The sequence below is a fragment of the Leopardus geoffroyi genome, chromosome C2 (assembly GCF_018350155.1).
Source record: "Leopardus geoffroyi isolate Oge1 chromosome C2, O.geoffroyi_Oge1_pat1.0, whole genome shotgun sequence".
NCBI lineage: Eukaryota > Metazoa > Chordata > Mammalia > Carnivora > Felidae > Leopardus > Leopardus geoffroyi.
Window position 1 is genome coordinate 84,331,368 of NC_059333.1, and position 26,844 is coordinate 84,358,211.

Here is a 26,844-nt window from a genome sequence, read left to right on the forward strand (position 1 = left end):
ATGTTGACAGGGATATGGAGAAACTTAGAACCATCATACATTGCTGGTGGAAACTCAAAATAGTACAGCCACTTTAGAAAACTGGCTGTTTTTTAAGAAGTTAAGCGTATATTTACCGTATTTTGACCCAACAATTGCTTGCGCTCCGGGGTATTTACCCAAGAGAAATGAAAAATATGTTCACACAGACTTACTTGTACATGAGTGTTCATAACAGCATTATTCAAAATAGTCCAAAACTGGAAAAATCCAAATGAATGATAAACAAAATGTGGGATATCCATTCAGTGCGTAAACAAATGTAAAAAGATTTATAAAAAGAAATGAACTATGATGCATACAACAAGGCTGAACCACAGAACATTAGGCTAAGTTAAAGAAGCCAGACACATAAGACTACGTACTATGTGGTTCCATTTATATGAGATTTCTTAAAAACGGCAAAATTCTAAGAGATCAAAAAAAACAGGTCAGTAATTGCTTGGTTCTGGGAACAGGGATTAATCAATTATGCATAGAAGCACAGAGGAACTTTTTCAAGTGATATAAGTGTTCTAAAACTGGATTGTAGTAATAGTTGTACAGTTGTATAAATTTGTTAAATTCATCAAACTATACATGAGTGAATGCAGTGTATTGTAAATCGTGCCTAAAAACAAAAAGCTGCTAAAAAACCAAGGAGGACTGGGAGGTAGACCTGTTTCACTTTGCCTCAAATAAATAATATTTGATATTTATATAAAATTACTAAAATTGAACTTTGGTTTAAAAGACCTCCAGCTTGGGGGGCACCTGGGTTGCTTAGTCAGTTACTTAACTGACTCTTCATTTTGGCTCAGGTCATGATCTCACGGTTCGGTTCATGAGTTCAAGCCCCGAGTCCGAGTGCACTTAAAGCGTGGAGGCTGCTCAGGAATCTCTTTCTCCCTCTCTCTCTGCCCCTCCCCTGCTCGTATGTGTGCATGTGTGTACTCTCTCTTTTTTCTCTCTAAAAAAATAAATATAAACATTTAAAAAAAAGACATCAAACTGACATTAAAATGTGATTGTCTAGCATTTTATTATCTAGGATTTTGTTGTTTGCTGTCACTAAGATTTGGGTTTTTCTGTTCATGTGACTTTCCCAGATATCTGAAGGGCACCCCTTTAATTTTGAAACATAACTATTCTTTGAATTTATCTGTTTTGAAATAGTGTTGGCTGTGCTTTTTTCTTCTTACATCCTCTTGGTTATAATTATTATATATACTTATTATTTTTGAAGAACAAAAATGCCTTTGAGGCTGTTGAGGTTAGAGAGGAAGTTTCTTTATCCCTCACTGAATCATGTAAGCCTATTCTGCTTTTTGCTTTCCTCTGTATCCCCCCTTTTTGCTGTCAGTATGTTTGCTCTTAGGAATCATACTGTTCTTCGGGGACTAATTTTCCTGTTCTGTGGGCTAGAAAACCAGATAAATTTCTTAAAGTTCTGAGTAAGTCGTAAGTGACTAGGTTAACATATAAGGAGGTCCTTGTTCACTAAAGTATATGTAGACTTTAATATATGACTTTTTGTTTGCTTCTTAGCTTTTTTTTTTTTTTTTTAATTTTTTTTTTTCGACGTTTATTTATTTTTGGGACAGAGAGAGACAGAGCATGAACAGGGGAGGGGCAGAGAGAGAGGGAGACACAGAATCGGAAACAGGCTCCAGGCTCCGAGCCATCAGCCCAGAGCCCGACGCGGGGCTCGAACTCACGGACCGCGAGATCGTGACCTGGCTGAAGTCGGACGCTTAACCGACTGCGCCACCCAGGCGCCCCAACTTCTTAGCTTTTTTTCTGGAAAGGTGACATTGGCAGATAGTGACCTGAAGATAAACAAGGTATTATTGTGCTAGTGTGTTCCTTTCAGCTTTTGGGTACCATGGTTTCAATTCCAGGCCAGCTTTGTATGGAGACAGAGTGAACAACACCCTCCCCCCCCTGCCCTTTACTCCTGCTTGCAAATATTCAATTGACATTCTATCCTAATACCAGTATAATTAAAATACCGATTTGGGGAGCACCTGGGGTGGCTTAGTCGGTTAAGCATCTGACTCTTGATTTTGGCTTGGGTCATGATCTTGTGTTTCATGGGTTCAAGCCCCACGAACTGACAGTGCAGAGCCTGCTTGGGATTCTCTGTCTGCCCCTTCCCTGCTCATGCTCACACTCTCTCTCAAAATAAACAAATTTTTAAAAGCATGTAAAAAATAAAATACAGATTCTTCTATATGATCCAGCAATTTCACTTAAATACCTAAGAGAATTTAAAGCAGCGACTCAAACAGGTACTTGTACACTAATGTTCATAGCAGTGTTAGTCACAAAAGCAAAAGGTGGAAACAATCCACACGTCCATCAAAAGATGAATGTGTAAAAACAAATGTGGAATATGCAGTAATATTATACAGCCATGGAAAGGAATGGAATTCTGACACATGCAACAACATGGAAGAACTTGAAAACATAATGCTAAATGAAATAAGCTGTACACAAAAAGACAAATATTGTACAATTCCATTTATATTAGGTGCCTCGATTGGGTATTCACAGAGACAGAAAATCGAGGTTATCAGGGACTGGAATTAATATTTATTGGGTACGGAGTCTCCGTTTGGGTGATGGCAACATTCTGGAAACGGATAGTGGTGACGGTTGCACAGCATTATGAACGTCCATTAATGCCAATGAACTGTACGCTTAAAAGTGGTTAAAATGGTAAATTTTATGTTGTGTATATATTACCACAGTAAAAAGAAGTATAGATTTTTCTGGTTCAGGTAAGTCTTCAGAACTTTAGTATGAACGTTTCAGATATGTCTTTGGAAACAGATCTTGATAGTACCCATAGTGTACCTATCACCAGTGTAGGGAGAGGCTTCCTCAGAAATATGACGTCACCTGCATCACAGTGCTAAGTTTGTCCTTCCATTCTCACTTCTAGGCTATCCATCCAGGATATGGTTTTCTTTCAGAAAACATGGAATTTGCCGAACTCTGCAAACAAGAAGGAATTATTTTTATAGGTCCTCCTTCATCTGCAATTAGAGACATGGGTATAAAGAGGTATGAGTTTATATCTTTTAAATATAACCATAGAAAAGTCAATTGAAATGGTCTACCTATAATAGATATGGTAATCCATGGTTGTTGTTATAGGCTTATGTGGTTTATCTGCCACTCCAGTGAGTTACGGAAATGTTCAATTCATTAGCGTTTCTAATCAATATCTGGATTACTTTGGGGAATTTTTTTTTTTAAATATATTGTCAAATTGGTTTCCATACAACACCCAGTGCTCATCCCAACAAGTGCCCTCCTCCATGCCCATCACCCACTTTCCCCTCTCCCCTAAGTTTGGGGAATTAAAAACAAGGTGGGATGAACTATCACATGAAAAACTGGATTCCTAGTTATCACAAGAAAACTAACATTTTAATATTTGTGTTAATATTTGTTGTCTCAGACTGCAGTCTCTTTTTTTTCTTTTTTTTTTTTTTTTTACCTCTGGGATATTTTATTTAAAAAGTTCCCTTGTATTTTGTAGATTGGGCTGTTTTGTTCTTCTCTTGCATGAAATAATTCGCAGAATTGAGGCACCTCCTCTTTTTTATTCGAAAGCACATCCAAATCCATAATGGCTGCTGCGGGAGTGCCTGTTGTGGAGGGATATCATGGAGAGGACCAATCGGATCGGTGTCTGAGGGAGCATGCGAGGAGAATAGGTTATCCTGTCATGATTAAAGCCGTCCGTGGTGGAGGAGGAAAAGTAAGATTGTGCGTGCTCATGTTTTTCGTTTCAGGATAGTCTTCTGTTTTATTTAGTTTGCGGTCTTAACTATCTTGCCCTCTTAGGGAATGAGGATCGTTAGATCTGAAGAAGAATTTCAAGAGCAGTTAGAATCAGCACGGAGAGAAGCTAAGAAGTGTTTCAATGATGATGCTGTGCTGATTGAGAAGTTTGTGGACACGCCAAGGTGGGTTTGGCTTTTTTTCTGAGTCAGATTTTTAAAATTAAACTTTTTTTTTTTTAATGTTTTATTTATTTTTGAGACAGAGAGAGACAGAGCATGAACGGGGGAGGGGCAGAGAGAGAGGGAGACACAGAATCGGAAACAGGCTCCAGGCTCTGAGCTGTCAGCACAGAGCCCGACACGGGGCTCGAACTTACGGACCGCGAGATCGTGACCTGGCTGAAGTCGGACGCTTAACCGCCTGAGCCACCCAGGCGCCCCTAAACTTTAAAAGAAATGTAGGCAAACTATATGAAATGTAAAGTTCTAGTAGTACATAAGTACATTAAATTCCCCAATCCCACCCCCTGATGTAACCTTCTTAATGTAGTATGGTATGCATCCCTCCAGGTATTTTCTAAGTGAATAGAAATACACATACATATACTCACAGAGTACAAACTACATACAGAAGTGCAGTGAGTAGAACCTTACATAGTATTATATGCTAATATTACATCATAGCCATCTTTCTGTCAGTAAATATAGGTCTACCTTATTCTTTTTATTGGGCTTAATAGTTCCATGATATTGATGTACCATTAATTTATTCAGTCAATTTCTTATTGATGGAACTTAGGGTTTTTTTTCAAAATAAAAAAAAGGGGGGGCACCTGGGTGACTCACTCGGTTAAGTGTCCAACTTCGGCTCAGGTCATGATCTCATGGTTTGTGAGTTCGAGTCCTGCGTAGGGTTCTGTGCTGACAGCTCAGAGCCTGGAGCCTGCTTTGGATTCTGTGTCTCCCTCTCTCTGCTTCTCTCTCTGTCTCTCTCTCTCTCAAAAATAAACATTAAAATTTTTTTAAAAAATTCTTATAAAAAATTAAGTTTTATCTTACAGAACTCTATAAGCATCCATTGAGATTTTCAGAAATAGATACCTAAATTGAATTGTAAGTGATATGTTAACAAGTAATAATACTAACACCTCACCCTTATATTTCACTTACCATAATCTTACCGTCCTAATTCTGATCTAATTCCTGCAGCAATCCTGTGGGTAGGCCTATTCCTATTTTGCAGGTAAGAACACTGAGGAACAGAGTGGTCATATGACTTGCTTGAGGTCTCCCAGTTGGGAAGTGGTGACGCTGGGATTTGAATTCAGAATTCACACTCTAAGACACTGCACTAAACTGCTTCTCTAGGTACTGCTATAACAAATGCCACGTGAATTTCTAATTTTTTTATTTTCTGGAATTTTACTTTCACATGTATTGCTTAAAATAAGATACTGACTATAAAAGCTTCTCGTTTCATAGATTTTGTGGTAATTATATATATGTATATAAAACCTGTTGGTTAAGTGACTCTATAAAGAATAATTCACTTGGGAGCTATGTGAAAGGAGAGGGATTTATCTTGAAGGTAATATACCCTGAAGCTTCAGGCCCTTCCCTTGTCTGAGCCTCTTCTAAGATCTTATACCTAATTTTGTATTCTTCTTAAAGATGGCCCCCAAATTGTTTTTGTTTCAAGTGCTACAAAACTTCGAATTGACCCTGAGCATGGCATGCTAAGCTAAATTCATTTAGAGTTTGATAGTAAAAACAAAAGTGAATTTTAAAATAGGCCAATTGATTAGGAGAGTGCGTCATATGCCACCTGTTAGTGGAAAGTGAGGCAAAACTGGAGGAAATTCCAGGGTCAACTGAGGGCTCCCTTTCACAATACATTTCAAAGGAGAGTAGGCTGACTATCCAAATTGACATGCTCTTGAGTTAGAATTGCCGTGGAGCCATCAGCTAGCTATTCCAGTGACCATAACTCAATAACATTTTTCCAAGATGTAAATTCTTTGCATGTGAAATGTTAGCTGTATATTACCTTACATTGTAATTTGTTTCCCCAATAGCTTGGAAGCTCTTGGGAATCAACGACGTGGTAGTATGTTCCTTTTTGTTTTCCCCTATATATCACCTGGCATGCTACTTTCTTCATGACAGGCATCGATAATAATATTTTTTTATAATGTAGAAGTAATATAAATATTACTATATTTATACTTATTATATTATTATATATATTATTATAAACAAATATAAATTTCCACATTACAAACATGGAAAATACAGATGATAGAAAACAAAGTCACTCATAATCTCATTCTCCTAATATGAGTAATAGTATTTCTGTATATATTTATTCTGAATTTTCTAGTAATATTTTAATGTCATGGTAATTATACTATTTTACTATATAACAATTAATTATAGTAATCGATTAATTAATTACTAAATAATTAGCTGTTGAGTTAATGGAGTGCCGGAAGATTGTCAAGGTGGTGCTTATAACTGAGGAAAGTAGATATCAAGATGTTTTATAAATCTGCTCAGAACTGTTGAGCTTATCTGAAAGGCTGGGATAGAAAACAATCTTCAAAGTGTACTATTTTGGAAGATAAAAAAGAAATCAGGTTCCTTTCTCATTTTATATTCAATATATATTCTAGATGGGTTAAAAATGTAGCTAGGAAAATAAAAACTATAGAACTCTTAGAAAATACCAAGGCGTTCTTGGTTGACTCCAGCTGTCTCTGTCTATGTAGCCAGATCCCAGCAGTGGCTGAATTGGAACAGCTGAGATTTGGTGCGCCTCCTGGTTCTTACACACTGTGCTGCAGGATCTCTACGTTAGATAAAGCAGCACAGCAAAGGATTAGTTAGAAAAAGGAAAGTAACAAAAGCGATCCGAAGACTACAGAAATCATAACAGAACACAGGTCCTCAATTAGTTTCTCTTATAAGCAGCGAAAGGAATAAGTATTTGCAACTTCTGAGAACTCGGAAAAAAGCTGCGTTGTGCTGCTGGTGTGTGTTGCTTTCAAAACCTGGAGTCCTTGCTACAGCGCCTCTTTCCCTGAAGCAGCTAAAAGAAAAGGGAGTGTCAATAGAAGTAAAATTTTACAGCTGGAATTTGAAAAGCAAACCATTCGATTCCAACACGTAAAGAGTTTGGAAGTTGTCACCCGCATCCGAAAAGCAAGTAAAAATCTGAACAAAATGAGAGTCTGAATTTTAGACGCATCAGAGAGCTGGGGCCACAGGTCAGACCACCACCCTGAAATCTGGATGGCACATGAATACAGCGAATCACAGCCAAGGTCCGCTTGCCCAGAGCAGAAGCCACTGCACCCATAAACTGATAGGAACACTTCTGTGGGAGTCTGGGTGTTGACTGGAGTCTGGGTGTTGACTAGCTTGATAGTGAGAAACTCCTCAAGGTCCAGTGTTAGGGGAACCCCGAATTTTCATGACTTTTCCCTTCAAGAATACCACCAGGTTCTCACAGTGAGAATCCAGGAAAAATTCCCTCCTGCTTGGGGACAGAGAGAGGAGAATTGTAACCATTTGAAATAGGCCCAGAGTGATCTGTTCTCCCTAACAAAGGCCAGCTCTGCAGGGGAAATTTTACCAGCACCTTTTCTGTCCTGTGAGAAGGGCAGTTAGCCAACTCTCACCCCTTTCCAGCTTTCCTATTTTATGTAAAGAAAGAAAAAAAATGCTAAGAAACACTTTTCGGGGCCTCCTGGCTGGCTCAGTAAGTGAAGCGTGGGACTCTTGATCTTGGGGTCGTGAGTTCAGGTTCCATATTGGGTGTACAGCTTACTCTAAAGAAAGATAGATAGATAGATAGATAGATAGATAGATAGATAGATAGATACAAAGAAAAAGAAAGAAAGAAGGAAAGAAAGAAAGAGGATGGTGTGTTCATGAGCATAGACGCCTATAGTATACAAGGATACAGGCCCACTAAAAGATTGAGATTAAGATAGATAGATAGATATAAAATCCTGAGATTTAATCATTAGATTACAGAATGTTTTCTCTCCCCTCCGCCCTTCTACCATGTCACCAGGGCCCCAGTATAATAATGGGGTAAGAACTCCAAGGCACAGGCTCTATTTAAGAAGAGTTCATATGGGGCGCCTGGGTGGCGCAGTCGGTTAAGCGTCCGACTTCAGCCAGGTCACGATCTCGCGGTCCGTGAGTTCGAGCCCCGCATCGGGCTCTGGGTTGATGGCTCAGAGCCTGGAGCCTGTTTCCGATTCTGTGTCTCCCTCTCTCTCTGCCCCTCCCCCGTTCATGCTCTGTCTCTCTCTGTCCCAAAAATAAATAAACGTTGAAAAAAAATATTTAAAAAAAAAAAAGAAGAGTTCATAGTCAAAGACAACTGGAGAAACAAAACAAAACAAGGACCCTAGAGGATACAAGCCTTTGGTACCTACAGCTACTGCAGACATTAAACCCAGTCTCCTAGCTAGGTTAACGTTAAACCTTACATTAAAAGTCTGTTTGCCTTATTAATCATTATGTGATACCTCATGTATGGCTTTTAACAAAAAAAATTACAAGGCATGCTAAAAGGCGAGAAAAAGCACGGTGCGAGGAGACAAAGCAAACACCAGAACCACAAATTCTGGAATTATCAGATATAGAGGTTAAAGTAACTGATTAATATGTTAAGGGCTCTAATGGACTGAGCAGACCACATGCAAGAACATTTGGGAACTGTAAGCAGAGAGACAGACACTCTAAGAGAAAAGTCAAAAGAAAATGCTAGGAATCAAAAACACTGGAACAGAAATAAGAATGCATTTGATGGACTCCTTAGTAGACCGGACACAGCTGAGGAAAGAATCAGCGACCTTGAACATATGTCAGTGGAAACTTCCCAAATAGAAATGCAAAGAGAAATAAGAATGAAAACAAACAGAACATAACGTCTAATGACTGTGTGGGACAATTTTAAAAGAAGTAACATATGTATTATTTGAACACTACAAGGGGAAGAAAGAAACCAAGAGAAATATCTGCAGTGATAATGACCAGAAATGTTCCAAAATTACCAAATTTTCTAATGTCCCAAAAACCAAACCATAGCACCAGGAAGCTCAGAGGACACCAAGCAGGATAAATATCAAAACATTTTTGAATACTATTCAGACTGCAGGAAACCAAAGACAAATAGAAAATCTTGGAAAAAAACACAAGGGGTAAGAACCCCTTACCTATAGAGAAACAAGGATAAGTATACCAGGCTTAAGCAAGAATAAGGTGGAGTGAAATATTTATAAAGCGTTGAAAGAAAAAATAAAACCCTAATATAGAATTCTGTGTCCAGTGAAACTGTCCTTCAAACATGAGGGAAAGAGAGAGACTTCCTCAGACAAACAAAACTTGACTTGTAAGAAATGATAAGAGAAGTTCTTCAGAGAGAAGGAAAATGATACAGGTCAGAAATTTGGATCTCCATAAAGAAAGGAAGAGCGTTAGAGAAGGAATGAGTGAAGGTCAAATAAAATCCTTATTTTTCTCTTCCTAATTGATCTCACAGACAACAGTTTGTCCAGAGCAGTAATAGCAAGAGATTGTTTGGTGATGATAACTTAAAGGTAAATGAAAGGGGGAGGAAAACTCAAGAAGTCAGATCCAAAAACAAGAAATCACCTCCTATTATTTTGTCAAGAGAATGTGTTGGACAATTTGGAAAATTTTAAATCGAACATTCGGTAGAAATGGTATATCAAGAAACTAAATTCTTCTAAGTGGTTTAATGAAGTGGCTTCATGTGGTGAACAAAAAGGAACAGAAATGAGCTATTGTGCTAAAACAGTACATTTACAAGAACTTTTCCTGTTTTTTTTTTTTCTTTTTGACAATTTTTATTTTTAAAAACAGGAAAAGCACTTGCTGATCACTCATTTCTACATCATGGTGGTGAATATTTGAGGTGAACTACAGAGTGAACATATCAAAATAAAGCTACTGAGAAGAGTGCTTTCATGTTCACCAAATGGTCTGTTTATGCCTATTTTCCATAGTGTTATGTACATCTACTCTTTTTTTTCGTTTATTTATTTATTGAGAGAGAGAGAATGAGCAGGGGTTGGGGGCAGAGAGAGAGCAGGAGAGACAGAATCCTAAGCAGGCTCTGCACTGTCAGCGCGTGACATGGGGCTTGATCTCACAACCATGAGATCGTGACCTGGGCCAAAATCAAAGTATGCTTAACTGACTGAGCCACCCAGGCGCCCCTGCATTTACTCTTAATATGATTTCTCAAAATTTTACTATGTTAGACTCCACTTTAAAGTGCCTTTTTTTTTGTTTTTATGATATAATGGTCTTTTTTTTTTTTAATTAATCATCTATATTACTTTATTTCTTAACCTTTTTACGGATGAGCCATTGTAATTTTTAGTCTGCCTTAGTTTATAAAGTCTGACCATAAGAGTTGATTTTTTTTTTTTCAACGTTTATTTATTTTTGGGACAGAGAGAGACAGAACATGAACGGGGAAGGGGCAGAGAGAGAGGGAGACACAGAATCGGAAACAGGCTCCAGGTTCTGAGCCATCAGCCCAGAGCCTGACGCGGGGCTCGAACTCACGGACCGCGAGATCGTGACCTGGCTGAAGTCAGACGCTTAACCGACTGCGCCACCCAGGCGCCCCAAGAGTTGATTTTTAAAAATCCCCTGATTGGGGTGCCTGGGTGGCTCAGTCTGTTAAGCGTCTGACTTCGGCTCATGTCATGATCTTGTGGTCCAAGAGTTTGAGCCCCGTGTCAGGCTCTGTGCTGACAGCTCAGAGCCTGGACTTGCTTCAGATTCTGTGTCTCCCTATCTCTCTGCCCCTCCCTTGCTTACACTCTCTGTCTCAAAAATAAATAAACATTTAAAAAAAAATTTAAAAGAAACAAAAAATAAAAATTCCCTGGTCATAAAAACGTTTTCATTGGCTTTTTGAAAGTGAGTATGAAATGTGTCTATAATTTGTAATTTTGAGGTAGGATTTATCAGTGTTTTCCTTGACAGTGATTTGCCCCTACTCTGAGGTCATAAATATAGTCTCCTATGTTTTCTGTCTCATTTCCTAATCACTTCATATACATAAATTTTTTTCTAGAATGTTTATTCTACAAATGGAAACTTTTTCATTGTGTTTTTAAATAGGCACGTAGAAGTCCAGGTGTTTGGTGACCACCATGGCAATGCTGTATACTTGTTTGAAAGAGATTGTAGTATACAGAGGAGACATCAGAAGATCATTGAGGAAGCCCCAGGGGTAAGGACCTTGTAAAGACAGCTTCTCTGTAACATAAACCTCAATCGCTCTGATTTTCACATCAGAAATCTGTGAAGTTAGTGTCTGAATAACTGCTTCCCAGTGGTAATATAATGGTAAGGCCCCACTGCAGCATTGAGGATGAGGAGGGAGTTGATATTCTTGGGCTACCATAGAGAGGGCGCACAACAGGGCCATGATTCTTCTGGATGGTATCTAGGAAAATCTACTCTGATCCAAGTACAGACTGTGCCTGACTTATGGTGACTCAACTTAGAATTTTTTTACTTTACACTGGTGCAAAAGTGATACATACTTAGTAGACATCATACTTCAAATTTTGAATTTTCATCTTTTCCTGGGCTAGTGATATGTGGTGTGATGCTGTCTTGTGATGCTCGACAGTGGCTGTAAACCACAGCTCCCAGTTAGCCACACTGTCATGAGGGTAAAGGACTAATATACTTAAAATTATTCTTATCCGTGCTAGTTCTTACACTCAGTACTCAGTATTCAACAAATAACATGAGATACTCTACCCTTTATTACAATTTTTACTTCCGATGATTCTGCCCAGCTGTAAGCTAATGTGAGCGCTCTGAGCATATTTAAGGTAGACTAGGTTAAGTTATGATGTTTGATAGGTTACGTGTATTAAATGCATTTTCAACTTCTGATATTTTTAACTTATGATGGGTTTATCCAACATAACCGTACTATAAATTGAGGAAGATCTGTATCTGACTTACAGTGAGCAACTGCATAATGTTTCCATGTAGATTTTAAATTATAGTTAATGGGAATGTTTGAGGAATGGATTGGCCTGGTTCATTGAATGTATTTTTTATGAAGAAGATTCTTTATCTTAACTGCTATTTCAGATGTTCCTAAAATATATCAGTCCTCTAATATATGTCTTACAGGTTTCTTGTAGAGGAGAGAGATTTGCTCCTGTTTGGCAACTTTTGCCCCCTTGGAATTAATTGTTTACATTTCTTTGACCCTGCCTCTTGATTGATTTGTTACCTCTTCTTCGATTTGCATTTCTTTTGAGCCTGCTATTGTCCAGAGGCTTCTCTCTTGCCCAAGGTTTTATACATGTTTCCTTTTCAGTAGGTACTTCTAGAAGGTCAGGATCTGAGGTTTCTGTTTAATCAGTTTGTTATTCTCACACTGTTTTCAAATTTTAATTTTTGTTGTAGAGTACATTGTATGGTTTGAGGTAAATGTCAATAATAATTTCAGTAAAGCTTTTTTTTTTTTCAAACGATAATAGCTTAAATATATGTCTATTTTAAAATGTTGAAACCTTTGCCTACTTTTTAACCTACAGTTCTTTTTGTGAACCTGTCTTATTAACTTGGAATATCAAGGTTTACCGTTATTCTAAGATAATTGTTGGGCACGTGGCCCAGATTGCTCTGTCATCTTTAAACAAAATAGAGATCACTCAGAGTTTTCATATTGGTGCATGTAATTTGAAGCAGGAATATAGTCCTGAAAGTAATGTAGATAAGGAGATAAGTAAGTCATTATGCTGAATAATATCTGCAGTTCATAGAAATTACTCACAGAACCATTAAAGTCTGGTATAGAGACAGTTGACTATGGTATGGGATGTATTTCTTGATGAAATGTATAACATTAGCTATTTATCCTCATTATCGCTTCAATGTTTGATACCTAGAAACGCAATATTGGATCTTAATGGAAATTTCTAGTAGGGCAAAGTACTAATCAAAATTTATTTTAAATATTTTTTCACAGCCTGGTATTAACTCTGATGTAAGAAAAAAGCTTGGAGAAGCTGCAGTCAGAGCTGCTAAAGCTGTAAATTATGTTGGAGCAGGTATGCTAAGATTTACTTTGAATAGAAGAGAAGCAACATTTATGTTCAGAAGGCAAAAGAAACATATAACTTTAAATCATTGGCTTTCAAACTTTTACAAATTATATCCACATTAAGAAATACGTTTTGGGGCTCCTGGGTGGCTCAGTCGGTTAAGCGTCTGACTTCAGCTCAGGTCATGATATCACTGTTGGCGGGTTCAAGCCCCGCATCAGGTTCTGTGCTGACAGCTCAGAGCCTGGAGCCTGCTTCAGATTCTGTGTCCCCCTCTCTCACTGCCCCTCCCTCACTCTCACCCTGTCTCTCTCTGTCTCTTGAAAATAAATAAATGTTAAAAAAAGAAAAAGAAATACAGTTTACATTGAGACCCAGTATATACACATAAGTATTTATGTTTATATACATGTATATTTGAAAAAAAAATTCACTAAACAGTACTTAACCCTAATTATGTGTAATGCTATTTGACATTTTCTATCCTATTTTAAGATAAAATCACTAAAATGATTTCTTTTGCATTTTTTAAAATTAGTAAATAATTTTTTTAGAGCAGTTTTAGTTTCACGGGAAACTTGAGTGAAAAGTACAGAGAGTTCCCATACCCCCATGCCCACACTTGCACGGCCTCCCCAACTATCAACATCCCAGTGATTCATTTGTTACAATGAATAAACCTATAATGACATGTCATTATCATCTAGAATCCATAGTTTACATTAGGGTTCACTCTTGATGATGTACATTCTATGATATTGTTATACATTATACATTTGGAAAAATGTAGAATGACATGTATCCACCATCGTAGTATCATAGAGTACTTTCAATGCCTCTGGTATCCTCTGTGCTCTGCTTTTTATCCCTCCCTGTCTTTAACTCCTGACAACCTCCATAGTTCTGCCTTTTCCGGAATATCATATAGATGAAACCATACAGTTTATAGCCTTCTAAGATTGGCTTTTTTTCACTTAGTAATAGGCATTTAAGTTTCCTCCATATCTTTTCATGACTTGGTCATTTCTGTTTAGTGTTGAATCATATCCCCTTGTCTGGATATACCACAATTTATCCTGTCACCTACTGAAGGACATTTTGGGTGCTTCTAAGTTTGGCAGTTATAAATAAAACAGTTATAGGGGCGCCTGGGTGGCTCAGTCGGTTGAGCGTCCGACTTCGGCTCAGGTCATGATCTTGCGGTTTGTGAGTTCGAGCCCCGCATCGGGCTCTGTGCTGCCAGCTCAGAGTTTGGAGCCTCCTTTGGATTCTGTGTCTCCCTCTCTCTCTGCCCCTCCCATGCTCATGCTCTGTCTCTCCCTGTCTCTCAATAATAAATAAACATTGAAAAAAAAATTTATAAAAATCTATGTGCAGAGTTTTGTGTGGACAGTTTCAATTTATTTAGGTAAATACCAAAAAGTTTGGTCAGTGGATCATATGGTAAGAGTATGTTTAGTTTTGTAAGAAGCTGCCAGACTTTCTTCCAAAGTGACTGTACCATTTTTCATTCCCACCAGCAACGTATGAGAGTTCCTGTTGCTCCACATCTTCACTAGCATTTGGTATTGTCAGTGTTCCATTTAATAGGTGCGTAGTGGTGTCTCATTTTAATTTGTATTCCCCTAATAACATATGATGTGGAGCATCTTCTCATATGCTTACTTGCCATCTGTGTTTCTTCTTCACTGAGGTCTGTTCAGGTGTTTCGCCCATTTTTTAAATTGGACTGTTCGTTTTATTATTGAGCTTTAAGATTTCTTTGTATATTTTGGATACCAGTCCTTTAGCAGAAGTATCTTTTGCAAGTATTTTCTCTCAGTTGGTGGCTTATCTTCTCATTCTTTTGACATTATCTTTTGCAGAGCGTAAGTTTTTAATTTCAATGAAGCCTGCCTTATCAATTATTTCTTTAATGAATCATGCCTTTGCTATTGTATCTAAAAAGACATCACTATACTCAAGGTCATCTAGGTTTTCTCCTGCTGCCTTGTAAGAGTTTTATGATTTTGTGTTCTAAATTTAGGTCTGTGATCCATTTTAAGTTAATTTGTGTGAAGGGTATATAAGGTCTGTGTCTAGATTCATTTTTTTGCATGTAGCTGTACAGTTGTTCCAGCACCATTTTTGGAAAAGACTGTCTTTGCTCCATTGCATTGCCTTTGCTCTTTTGTCAAAGATCAATTGACTCTATTTATATAGGTTTATTTCTAGGCTATGTGTTCTGTTTCACTGATCTAATTATTTGTTCTTTCCCTAGTACTTCATTGTTTTGAATACTGTAGCTTTATAGTAAGTCTTGAACTCAGATAGTGTCAGTCCTCCAACTTTGTTATTCTCCCTCAATATCGAATTGGCTATTCTGGGTCTTTGGCCTCTCCATATAAAACACTGGAATCAATTTTTTGATACCCACAAAATAGCTTGCTGGGGTTTTGATTGAGATTGTGTTGTCTCTATAGAACAAGTTGGGGGAACTGACATCTTGATGATGTTGAGTCTTCTTATCAATGAACATGGAATATTTTTCCATTTGTTCTTCTTTGACTTTTTTCATCAGAATTTTGTAGTTTCCTCATATAGATCTAGTACATATTTTGTTAGATTTATACCTTTTTCATTTTGGGAGTGCCTGTGTAAATGATAATTGTGTTTTTAATTTCAAATTCTATTTGTCCTTCATATATAGGAAAACAATTGACTTTTATATATTAACCTTGTATCTTGTAACCTTGATATGATCACTTATTAGTTTGAGGCATTTTTTTGGTCAGTTCTTTTGGATATTCTACATAGATAAGCCATCTGTAATCAGACAGTTTCATTTTTTCCTTCACAATCTGTATACCCTTTATTTCCTTTTCTTGTCTTGCACTAGCTAGGACTTACAGTATGATGTTGAAAAGGAATGGTGAGAGTGGGCATCCTTGCCTTATTTTTGATCTTAGTGGGAAAGCTGGTTTCTCACCATTGAATATAATGTTAGCTGTAAGTTTTGTAAATCTTCTTTATCAAATTGAGGAAGTTCCTCTCTATTCCTAGTTTGTCAAGAGTTTTTATTATAATTAGGTATTGGATTTCATCAAATGCTTTTCTGCATCTATTGATATAATCTTATGGTTCTTCTTTAGCTTATTGATGTGATGGATTACCTTGATTGATTTTCAAATGTTGGACCAGCCTTGCATTCCTGGGATAAATCCCACTTGGTCGTTGTACATACTTATTTTTATACATTGTTAGATTTTATTTGCTAATATTTTGTTAAGGATTACTGCATCCACATTTATAAGAGATTTGATTTGTAGTTTTTTTGTAATCTTTCTCTGGTTTTGGTATTAAGGTAATGCTGTCCTCATAAAATGAGTTAGGAAGTATTCTGTCTTCTGTCTTTTGGAAGAGATTATAAAGAATTGGTATAAATTCTATCTTCAGTGCTTGGTAGAACTCATCAGTGAGCCAATCTGGGCCTATTTTGGAGGTTTTGGAGGTTATTAATGATTATTTCAACTTCCTTAGTAGATATAGGCCTATTCAGATTGTTTCAGAGTGATTTTTTTTCCTTGTGTGACTTTTGGCAGATTGTGTCTTTGAAGGAATTGGTCTGTTCATCTAAGTTATCAAATTTATGGGCATAAAGTTGTTCATAGTACACATTTAATATCCTATTAATTATTAATAGGATTATTAATTTATTATTATTAACAAGACCTATATTGATTTGCTTTCTTTCATTTCCAATATTAATAATTTGTCTCTTCTTTTTTTCTTAAATAATTTGGCTAGAGACTTGTGTATTTTATTGATCTGGTTTTATTGTTTTTCTCTATAGATTTTCTATTTTGAATTTCATGTATTTCTACTCTATTATTTCTTTTCTTCTGCTTACTTTGGAATTAATTTGCTGATCTTTTTCTAGTTTTCTATAATGGAAGCTTAATTTTGATCTTTCTTCTCTTCAAATATATGGATTCAGTGCTATAAATTTCCCTCTAAGCACTGCTTTCAATGCAGCCCACAAATTTTGAAGTTATATTTCTATTTTTATGTAGTTTTAATATTTTTAAATTTCACTTGGGATTTCTTCTTGACCCATGTGGTACTTTGTAATGTGTTATTTAATCTGCAAGTATTTGGGAATTTTTTTTCCAGCTGTCTTTCTATTACTGATTTCTAGTTCAATTGATTTTTAGTTTAATTGTGGTCTTGACAGCAAACATTGTATGATACCTTTTCTTTTAAATTTGTTAAGGTCTTTTCTATGGCCCTGAATGTGGTCTGTCTTGGTGAATGTTCCATGTGAGTTTGAGAATGTGTAATCTGCTCTTGTTGGATAAAGTAGTTATAGACATCAATTGTATCCAGTTGATTGGTGGTACTATTAAGTTCAACTGTGTCCTTACTTCTCTGCCTGCTAGATTGTCCATTTCTGATAGAGGACTGTTAAAATCTCCAACTGTATCGGTAGACTCATCTGTTTGCAGTTCTCAGTTTTTTTGACTCTGTTCTTAGGTGCATACATGTTAAGGCTGTTTCTTTTTGGAGTATTGACCCTGTGTCATTTTCCTTCTCTCTAAAGAACTTCTTTTAACATTTCTTGCAAGGTAGATCCACTGCCAATACATTCTCCCAATTTTTGTTTATTTGGAACAATCTTTATTTCTCCACAAGAAATAACTGTAACTCCACAAGATACAGAATACTAGGTTGATGATTTTTTTCACTCAACACTTTGAATAACTCACTTCACTGTTCTTGCTTGCCTGGTTTCTGAAGTCATATGTAATTCTTACCCTTTCTTCTTTATAGGTAAGGCGTTCCCCCCCCCCCCGCCCCCAGCTTCTTTCAGGATTCATTCATTCATTTGTTCATTCATTCATTTTTATTTTCTGTACTTTGAAAATGATATGCCTAGGTGTAGGGGGTTTTTGACATTTATCCTGCTTGGTGTTCTCTGACCTTCCAGGCATGTGATTCGGTGTCTTGACATTAATGGGAAAATTATCAGTCATTATTGCTACAAATACTGTTTCTGGTCTTTTCTTTTTTGTTTTTCTGGTATTCCCGTTATGCATACGTTACACCTTTTCTAGTTGCCCACAGTTCTTGGATATTCTGTTTGGGTTTTTTTTTTTCGTCTTTTTGTTTCTTTGTTTTCAGTCTTTTTTGTCTTTGCTTTTAGTTTTGGAAGTTTCTGTTGCATATCCTCAAGCTCAGAAATTCTTTCCTTGGCTGTGTCCAGTCTACCGATGAGCCCATCAGAGGCATTCTTCATTTCTATTACAGTGTTTTGATTTCTAGCATTTCTTATTAATTCTTTCTTTGAATTTCTGTGCTTCTGCTTATGTTATCTTGCATGTGTCCACTTTTTCCATTAAAGCTCTTAGTGTATTAATCAGCATGTTTTTAAGTTCTTGGTCTGATTATTCCAACATTTCTGTCATTTCTGAGTCTGGTTCTGATGCTTTTTCAATCTCTTTAAACTGTGTTTTTTTGCCTCTTAGTATGCCTTGTGATTTTTCTTGATAGCCAGACCTGATGTATCAGGTAAAAAGAACTGCAGAAAAGAGGGTATTAGTCATATGGTAGTTAGGTGTGGGGAAGGGGAAGTGTTCTGTAGTCTTGTGATTAGGTCTGAGTGTTTTGGTGAACTTCATCAGTGCCTCTCAGTGTGTTTTTTGTGTACTTGTTTTGATTTATTCACTTCTGTGGGATAAGATGGCTGGAACTGTGTATTTCCCTTCCTCCAGTTAACGTTAATTAGGCTCTGATGACACTGCCATAGTTTAGGGTCTAGTAACATAATTTCTCTTACGGACGAATCTTGTCCAGGACAGAATTCCAGTGTACTTCAGATGGTTCCTTTTCCCCTTCCACTGCTAGAAGCTCAAGGGAGTTTTTCTCTAGTATTCACTGTGAGGACCTGGTAGAACTCCTGCAGGTAAAACTCGCAGAAGTTTGGCGGGGCCAGGGGTCAGGGGGGACTGTCCTTGGAGTTTGTAACCCTCAGAGTTGTCCACACTGAGTGTCCAGCAAATCGTCAATCACAGTCCAGCTTTTCCTCCTCTGGTACTTGTTCCTGCAGAAGTTTTGTTTGTGGGTTTCTGCTTCAGTAAGTTGAGAATCTCTGTATTTGCCTGTCTTTCTCTGTAGGTTGAGGGGCAGTGGTTTGCCCTGTGACCTCACGTCTCTGATGGATCTGAGACACATTGTTGATTTTTCAGTTTATTTGGCTTTTTACTTTTGTCAGGTTAGAATGGTGACTTCTCAGCTTCTTCTGGGCCAGAAACTGGAAGACTTCGCTAAATCTTTGCAAGCCACTAATCGATTATGACCCACAATTTGAAAAACAGTCTTAAATTATATGGAACTAACTTTCAGCTAAGTGAAAAAAACTCAAACACAAAACACTACACACTATATGATTTCATTTAGATGACATTCTAGAAAAGAACTACGATAGAAAACAGGCCAGTGATTGCTTGGAGCCAACATCCTGGGGAAGGGACTGACTGCAAAGGGGAAAAAGGGAACATTTTGGATGATGGAAATGTTTTGCATTTTCATGGTGGTGGTAGATGTATGACAGTATTCAAGTGCTGAAACCCAGCATACTGTGCTACACTTTAAAAAGTTAAATTTTATTATGTGAAATTATGCCTTAATAAAGTTGGGGAAGATATAGCTTTAGTTGCTAAATAATCTTCCAGTGCATCACCAGCGAAAGGACTTTTTTTTTTCAATTTTTTTTTAATGTTAATTTATTCTTGAGGGAGAGACAGAGTGTGAACAGGGCAGAGAGAGGGTGAGACACAGAGTTCAAAGCAGGCTCCAGGCTTCAGGCTCCAAGCTGTCAGCATAGAGCCCCATGTGGGGCTTGAATCCACCACCAGCTGTGAGATCATGACCGGAGCTGAAGTCAGACACTTAACTGACTGAGCCACCCAGGCGCCCCCCAGCAAGAGGACTCTTTTTTTTTTTTTTAATGTTTATTTACTTTTGAGAGAGAGACAGAGACAGAGTACTAGCAGGGGAGGGGTAGAGAGAGACACACACACACAGAATCCGAAGCAGGCTCCGGGCTCTGAGCTGTCAGCACAGAGCCCGATGTGGGGCTTGAACTCACGGGTGGCCGCTGGCGGGATCATGACCTGAGCCAAAGTCGGCCACTTAACCAACTGAGCCACCCAGGCGCCCCAGCAAAAGGACTCTTAAAGGAAACCTCCAAAGCTTACAGTCTGGAGGAAACAATGTTATATTTTTTCTACTGGGGGAGAGTGAGATGGGATGTTTCAGTGTGAAGTTCCAGGGGTCTTGGTGCACCGAAGCCATAACACATGATCCAACCATGTTCTCATTACTGCGACAGTTGAGACTATTCATAGCTTGGGCTACCATTTGCTCAAAACCCCAGACATACTTTTCTATTGCTAGATTTCGTGTGGTTCCCTATTTTTGATTAAGAATCATTTGCTGCTGCAAAATGTAAGATAATTTTCTTCACAAAATGCAAAATTTTAACATTGAATAAAGGTAACAGTAAAAGTTGGTGTAATACATCACGGAAGGTTTTGATTTCTACTTATTATATGCTGTTGAAATGTGACTGTTGTGTTTTATCTTTTAGGAACTGTGGAGTTTATTATGGACTCCAAGCACAATTTCTACTTCATGGAGATGAATACAAGGCTGCAAGTGGAACACCCTGTTACTGAGATGATCACAGGAACTGACTTGGTGGAGTGGCAGCTTAAGGTGGGGACGTTTTTTCTGTTAAAGATCAATCTTGAGCATATGTTACCTGCTGGCCTTCTGAAAGAAGGTGTCCTTTTGGATAGGGGTTCAATTCTTGTAGTTGTCACGAGGACAGGAAAATGGGATATTACAGATGATACTTCATTTGTTGCTATGACATTATTGTCACTTTATGGACTCATATTTCTAACCTGTCACTTACTATCATTTCTCCTTAGGCAAGGCGCAGGTGAGCTGTTTCCCCTAAGGCTTCCTTGTGACCGCAGTGTCTCAATACCAAAGCCTTGTGCTCTGCTTGAGGCCACATTATTCAGGGCCAGGCACTTGATTTTAGAGGCAGGACAGATGCTAGCCACTGTGAAATGAGCTAAGGAAGAGTTGGGAATGAAGAGCCAAAGTAACAGTCTAGACCAACAGAGTGAGCCACATGCAATTGCTGACTTGTACACCGTTGTTGGCCTGTGGTGGGATAAGTATATCCCATTCAGAATAAGTGTTTAGAAATTTTTATAGCGTTTTTGCCATTGCTGTGTTATTTATGTCTACTGTATGTTACCAAAATGTAAGTCTATAATTGTTCCTTTGTTATAAATAGTTTGAGAAGCCCTGGCTTTAACTAGAGTTCCACAAAGCATATTCCTTCAAATGTGAATAACAACTTAGTCTGTTTTTCTCTTATTATTGAAAACAATTGATTTCACAGCTTTTTTAATACGACAAAAAGTTAAAGAAGTGTAAATATTTTTGATCTCTGTAGAATTCTTAGTTCTTTATATATTCTGAATCTAAATTTTTTTTTTGCATGTTGTGATGTTAATGTCTTGATTATTTTCATAATTTGGTCTTTTCAGAACTTCTGTGGGCAATAATATGATGTTATTTTTTTTGGTTCATTGGGGATGATTGGTGATTTTAATCGAACCATAAGATTCTTTTGGGCTTCTGTAGCCTCCAGGGCTAATGAAAACCAGGCACATCAGACTAGTAAGTGTTAGTAAGTGACAGGAAAATTGTTGTGGATTTAGAAAATTTTGGAAAGAGTGCTTATGTTTCCAGAATTCAAGGAAAGGGGGAATTTTTTTTTTTTTTTTTTTTTTTTTTTTTTTATGAAGCAGTAACCAAGAGAGTCCAGAATTTTGAAATCATGATGGATAAAATGTTTCCAGGGAATAAGGGAAGAGAAAGCTTTTGGATATAAGGAGAACTAGTGGACTTTTATTTCTGTCCACTAGTAATTGTAAGAGGCTCTTTAAAAAGGGAAGTAGGCTTTTCTTATCTGGGGAGGGATTCTAGAACTTAAGTATACCACTGGACCTTATTTATAATGCTCAAGGTACTTTGGAGTCTGGCTTCCAGGAAGAGGTAACACAAGGGGTCTCGCCACTTATTGAGTCAAGACTTCAAGCTCCAGGACCAGCCCCCTTGGACCAGGACCTCCCTAGAATGAGGCTACAGTGATGTGAGCATCCAGGCTGCAGATGCAATTGGCTAGCCATGTTCAGGGGGAGCTGGAAAAGTATCCAAGGTCCAGGAGTTCCAAAGAGTCAAAGTCTAAGCCTGAGAGAACTCCCATGGCACAGATGTCCAAGTATGCAGAGGCATGGTTAGGGTCTATCTCTTCTGAGCTCAGACAGAAGCCAACATGAGAGGAAAATAGATAGGCAAAGACAAGCCAGACTGAAATGGGGCTATATAGTCAGAAATAAGATCACATCTTGAAATATGGACACATGGTTATTCTTTTCTTTGTGTGTGTGTGTATGTATGTGTGTATATACACATACACACATACATACACATACACACACACACACACATATATGTATATACATACACACATATATATACATACACCTATATATACATTATATAATGTATATATAATATATATTGTGTGTATATATACGTATACACACACACACACACACACACACACACACACATTATTTTAGAGAGAGAGGGCATGCACACAAGCAGAGAAGAGGGGCAGAGGGAGAGAGAGAATCCCAAGAAGGCTCCATGCTCAGCACAGAGTCCAACCCAGGGCTTGATCCCACAACCCTGGAATTGTGTCCTGAGCCAAAATCAAGAGTCTGATGCCCAACTGACTGAGCCACCCACTCACCCTCCTTGTTTATATTAAGACAAATGGAATTCTTTATTAAAATATTAAAAAGTAATTCACTATAAAGGATATGAATGAAATGACAATAGCTAACACTTATGTAATGCTTACTATATGTACTTTTCTCTGAGACATCAAGAGGTTAAGAAACTTGCCCAGAATATGAGTATGCCCAGAACAGAGTTAAGTATAGAGAAAGAATCTGAACCCAGGCAGTATGGCTGCAGAGTGTGGTTCAAAACACCATGCAGTAAAGACATTCAATTTAGTCCATTTTCCTTTCATTCTTAACTGCTATGGTTCCTGATTTACCTTATCTACAGATTTAAAGAGATGAAACCTTTGCCTCTTTTTCAAGCTTACCTGTTTAGTTCCAAGTGGTGCTAAATTACTTAGTTTTTTTCCCCTATATCTTTTGCTTTTTTGGTTTGTCCTTTTCTCATCTTGGAGGAAAACTTAAGGAGGGAGTAAAGAGAGAGAGTGACAGCATGTCTTCCAATAGCCTTTCCAAATGATACTAGTTGAAGAGAGAGAGTCATTGTATTGGTATGTAATAGTCAAAATAATACAATTGTAGTAGTGATAAACAATAATGATCATCCTGTTTATAATCTGGTATCATACAATATATGTTAATATAACAAAATTGAAAAACCATTATGTTCCCCTTTCTGTCTTGCTTTATCACTCTCTTGGTGATGAAGAAGACAAAGATGGGGGTGCCTGGCTGGCTCAATTGGTAGAGCATGTGACTCTTAATCTTGGGGTTGTGAGTTTGAGCCCCACATTGGGTATACTTAAATAAATACACTTAAAAAAAAAAGATTCAAAGATGAAAAAATGCCACATTTTAGCCATAACTGTGAGTGTAGTCCTAAACACCAACTAATAATTAACTATTTAAAAAAAAAAAAAAAAAAGATTGGTTTGGTAACTGAGCGCTAAAGTTTTAAATGGAAACTGAGACTATCTTGCCAGTAAGAAATTTTAGTTGTGATTACATTGAAGAAACACAGATTTTTATATTTATGATTTAGTTGTCAGTTCTCCTGCTTTCTCTATTTAAAAACTCTAGAAATCCATTGTCATTAATATATTATTTCCAAACTGCATCTGTTTTTAACCTCTTTTTGCTTTTGCCCAGAACTCGGGTAGGTGGATAAAATTGGTTTTTATTTGGCTTCATTATAAAGCCCAAATATACATTTTCCATAGAAAAAGGCAAGACCATCAACTTCCCAAGTCTCATAGGTGCCATAAGGTGGATTTTCACAGAAGCATATACTCTTCTTTTATCAGATTGCAGCAGGAGAGAAGATTCCTTTGAGCCAAGAAGAAATAACCCTGCAGGGCCATGCCTTTGAAGCTAGAATATATGCAGAAGATCCTGACAATAACTTCATGCCTGGAGCTGGGCCTTTAGTGCATCTCTACACCCCTCAGGCAGACCTTTGCACCAGGATTGAAACTGGAGTGCGTCAAGGTAAAGTGAAATAAAACAAAAAGTCTCTGTCTTTTTTTAAGTGCATGATTATTTGTGGACGGCCTCTTTTCCCTGTGTCTTGTGGAAATGTTTTGTATGCTTTAGCATAAAGGATTCAATTTATTTCTCATTAATCTTTATTTATCTTTCTGGAATAGTTATTTTTAAAGAATAACTAGTGTTTTTAAACAATACACCCTTTTTTAAAATGTAGCAGTACTTGTTCATACCTAAATAACAAACATTTTGTGTGTACTGTTTCATATTTTTACTCTGCCTACTTCTAAAAGTGATTAAAGGTCACCGATACCTGCTATGCCCAACACCCTCCAACCTTCAAGGGACTTGATATCAAGCTGAAGGATTAATATATCAACTTAGTGTAAGCTAAACAATAATAAGAGAAATAAAGAAAAGTGAAAAAAATAGTATCAGTGCAAGAGCTCTCACAGTTCAGCATATGATTAATAACAATGACCATAACAATTATTTAGCATTTACTATGTACTATGGACACTGTTCTAGGTGACTTTTTTATGCAGGCTCCTTTAACCATGAGAACTACCCTGTGAGTAGGTGTTCTTAGCACCCCCATCTTCCAGATGAGGAAACTAAGGCACAGAGAAGTTAAGTGACTTGCCCGAGGTCACTCTTGGAGCCAAGATTCAGACCCCGTCTTTCTGGCTCCAGAGTCCATGCTCTGAGTTACTACTACCTTGACTTTAGTTGCCAGAGAAGTTTTGCAGATGGTGAATGATGAAAGGCAATTCTCAAGATTAGATGTTATATTAGGCTAGTACAGCCAGGAGCCAGGACACATTCGTAAGAGGAAGTCTGGAGTAGATTTTAGTAGGCAGATTAAAGAGCACACAGAAAAGTGAAGAAAGGAGAACTTAGCTAAAGATGTGTTTGAAGAATTGTAAGAAAATCATGTGGCTGGAGAAAAGTGTTCAGGATGGTGAATAGTTGGAGATGCAGGTAGAGATACAGGTTGAGAGCAAATCACACAGGGTCTTGAAAGCCAAAATGAGGAATTAGGAGTTCTTGATGACACATTGGCAGAATTTTGACAGCTCTGGCTAAACCGCAGCAATATTTGATATTAATTTTTTTTTAACTTAACAGCAGAACATTTTAGAGAGGAAAAAGAACAGTTGCAATAGAAAAGAAAGAATCTGTGGGGCAAGCAAAACTTGCAGTGTAATGTAATAAAGGTATTCCAAGAATAACAGGTGTAATTCCGAGAAGGACTCCCAGATTTACATTTTAGCGCTGGGAGGATAATCCATTCCAAGAAATTTACCCAACCTTTCTCAACTGCGTTCCCCGAGCCCCTTGTGGATTCATTGGGCCCTTTTCTTATTATATCGTTTTACAGTAACCTTTTACTCCTTGTCTAGTTTTCCCATTATATTGTAAGTTTCTTAAGGGAGAGACTGTGTCTTCCATGTTATCTTGCTCAAGCCTGGGCCTAGAAGGTGTTCAATATGTGTTGGTGAGTGCTGGGCTGGGTAGGTGGGTGGATGATGGATAAGGGAGTGTAATCTAACCCCTTGATTTTATAGATGAAGCCCCTGGAGTTCAGAGGGGTCAAATGACCTACCCAAAATCACACAGTGGTCCTAGAACAGTATTGTTGATAACACACCACATCCTTTTGACCTGAACCATTTCTAACCAGTGAGATGTGCCTGGTTCGGATTTTTTTTTTTTATTAACTGTTCCAACCAGCAGCTTGGTTGGCACAAGCTCGCTTACAACTGGGTCTTCGTGTGCATGGCCCTGAACTTACAGGGCTGCCTGGTTCAGATTCTTGTTCTCTAAGACTCTGTCATAGCAGTGATGGGTGCTATTTGTTTATCAGTTCTGCCAGGTATGGCACTTGGCCTTTTTACTGTCAATCCTCCTAAGAACCCTACAGTATAGTTGGATTGTTATCTGTATTTTTCTCATGAGGAGACTGAGGGGTGGAGGGAGGGGGATGCTAAGGGCAGAAGGGATGGTGACAGGAGAAGGTAGAGGCAGTTTGCGCTGGCTTCCAAAATGAGAAGGGAAAACAAGGTTCAGAGGAAGAGAGAATGGGGACAGCCAGCCTGTGTGATATTGGATCACTATTTTAGGTGCTCTTGGATAGCCATAATCTCCTTAGACTTGTGGTGAGTTTTTAAAGCCCTGTGAGCCTCATTTCCTCGTGAATGAAACCGTGGTTAACGACTACCATGCAAGAGCTCCTGAGGATTAGGTATGAAGTGAACGTTAAAGCCGCAGCAGAATGTCTTGCATGTTATATTTTATCATGTTAAGTTTGGACTTAGAGTGGCTACTGTGGTTTTTCAATTTCAGGAGATGAAGTTTCAGTGCATTATGACCCCATGATTGCGAAATTGGTTGTGTGGGCAGCAAATCGCCAGGCGGCCTTAACGAAACTGAGGTACAGCCTTCTTCAGTACAACGTGAGTGACCTGGGGCCATGTTAGGGACCTTATGATCTGTGTATCTCCACCGCCAAGTATGTCTGTCAGGATTGGTCAGCCT

The 26,844-nt window shown here is 37.9% G+C and overlaps 1 protein-coding gene across 4 annotated transcripts in view; it reads left to right on the forward strand.

The window, feature by feature from the left end:
• MCCC1 (methylcrotonyl-CoA carboxylase subunit 1) overlaps positions 1–26,844 on the forward strand; it is a 59,863-nt gene that overhangs the window by 12,624 nt on the left and 20,395 nt on the right. For all 4 annotated transcript variants that reach the window (XM_045502832.1, XM_045502833.1, XM_045502830.1 and 1 more), the window contains exons 5-12: positions 2,966–3,087; positions 3,643–3,790; positions 3,877–3,998; positions 10,992–11,103; positions 12,871–12,952; positions 20,574–20,701; positions 24,126–24,309; positions 26,653–26,762. In XM_045502832.1, the coding sequence (XP_045358788.1) occupies positions 2,966–3,087; positions 3,643–3,790; positions 3,877–3,998; positions 10,992–11,103; positions 12,871–12,952; positions 20,574–20,701; positions 24,126–24,309; positions 26,653–26,762 (1,008 nt within the window). The remainder of the gene's footprint in view (positions 1–2,965; positions 3,088–3,642; positions 3,791–3,876; positions 3,999–10,991; positions 11,104–12,870; positions 12,953–20,573; positions 20,702–24,125; positions 24,310–26,652; positions 26,763–26,844) is intronic.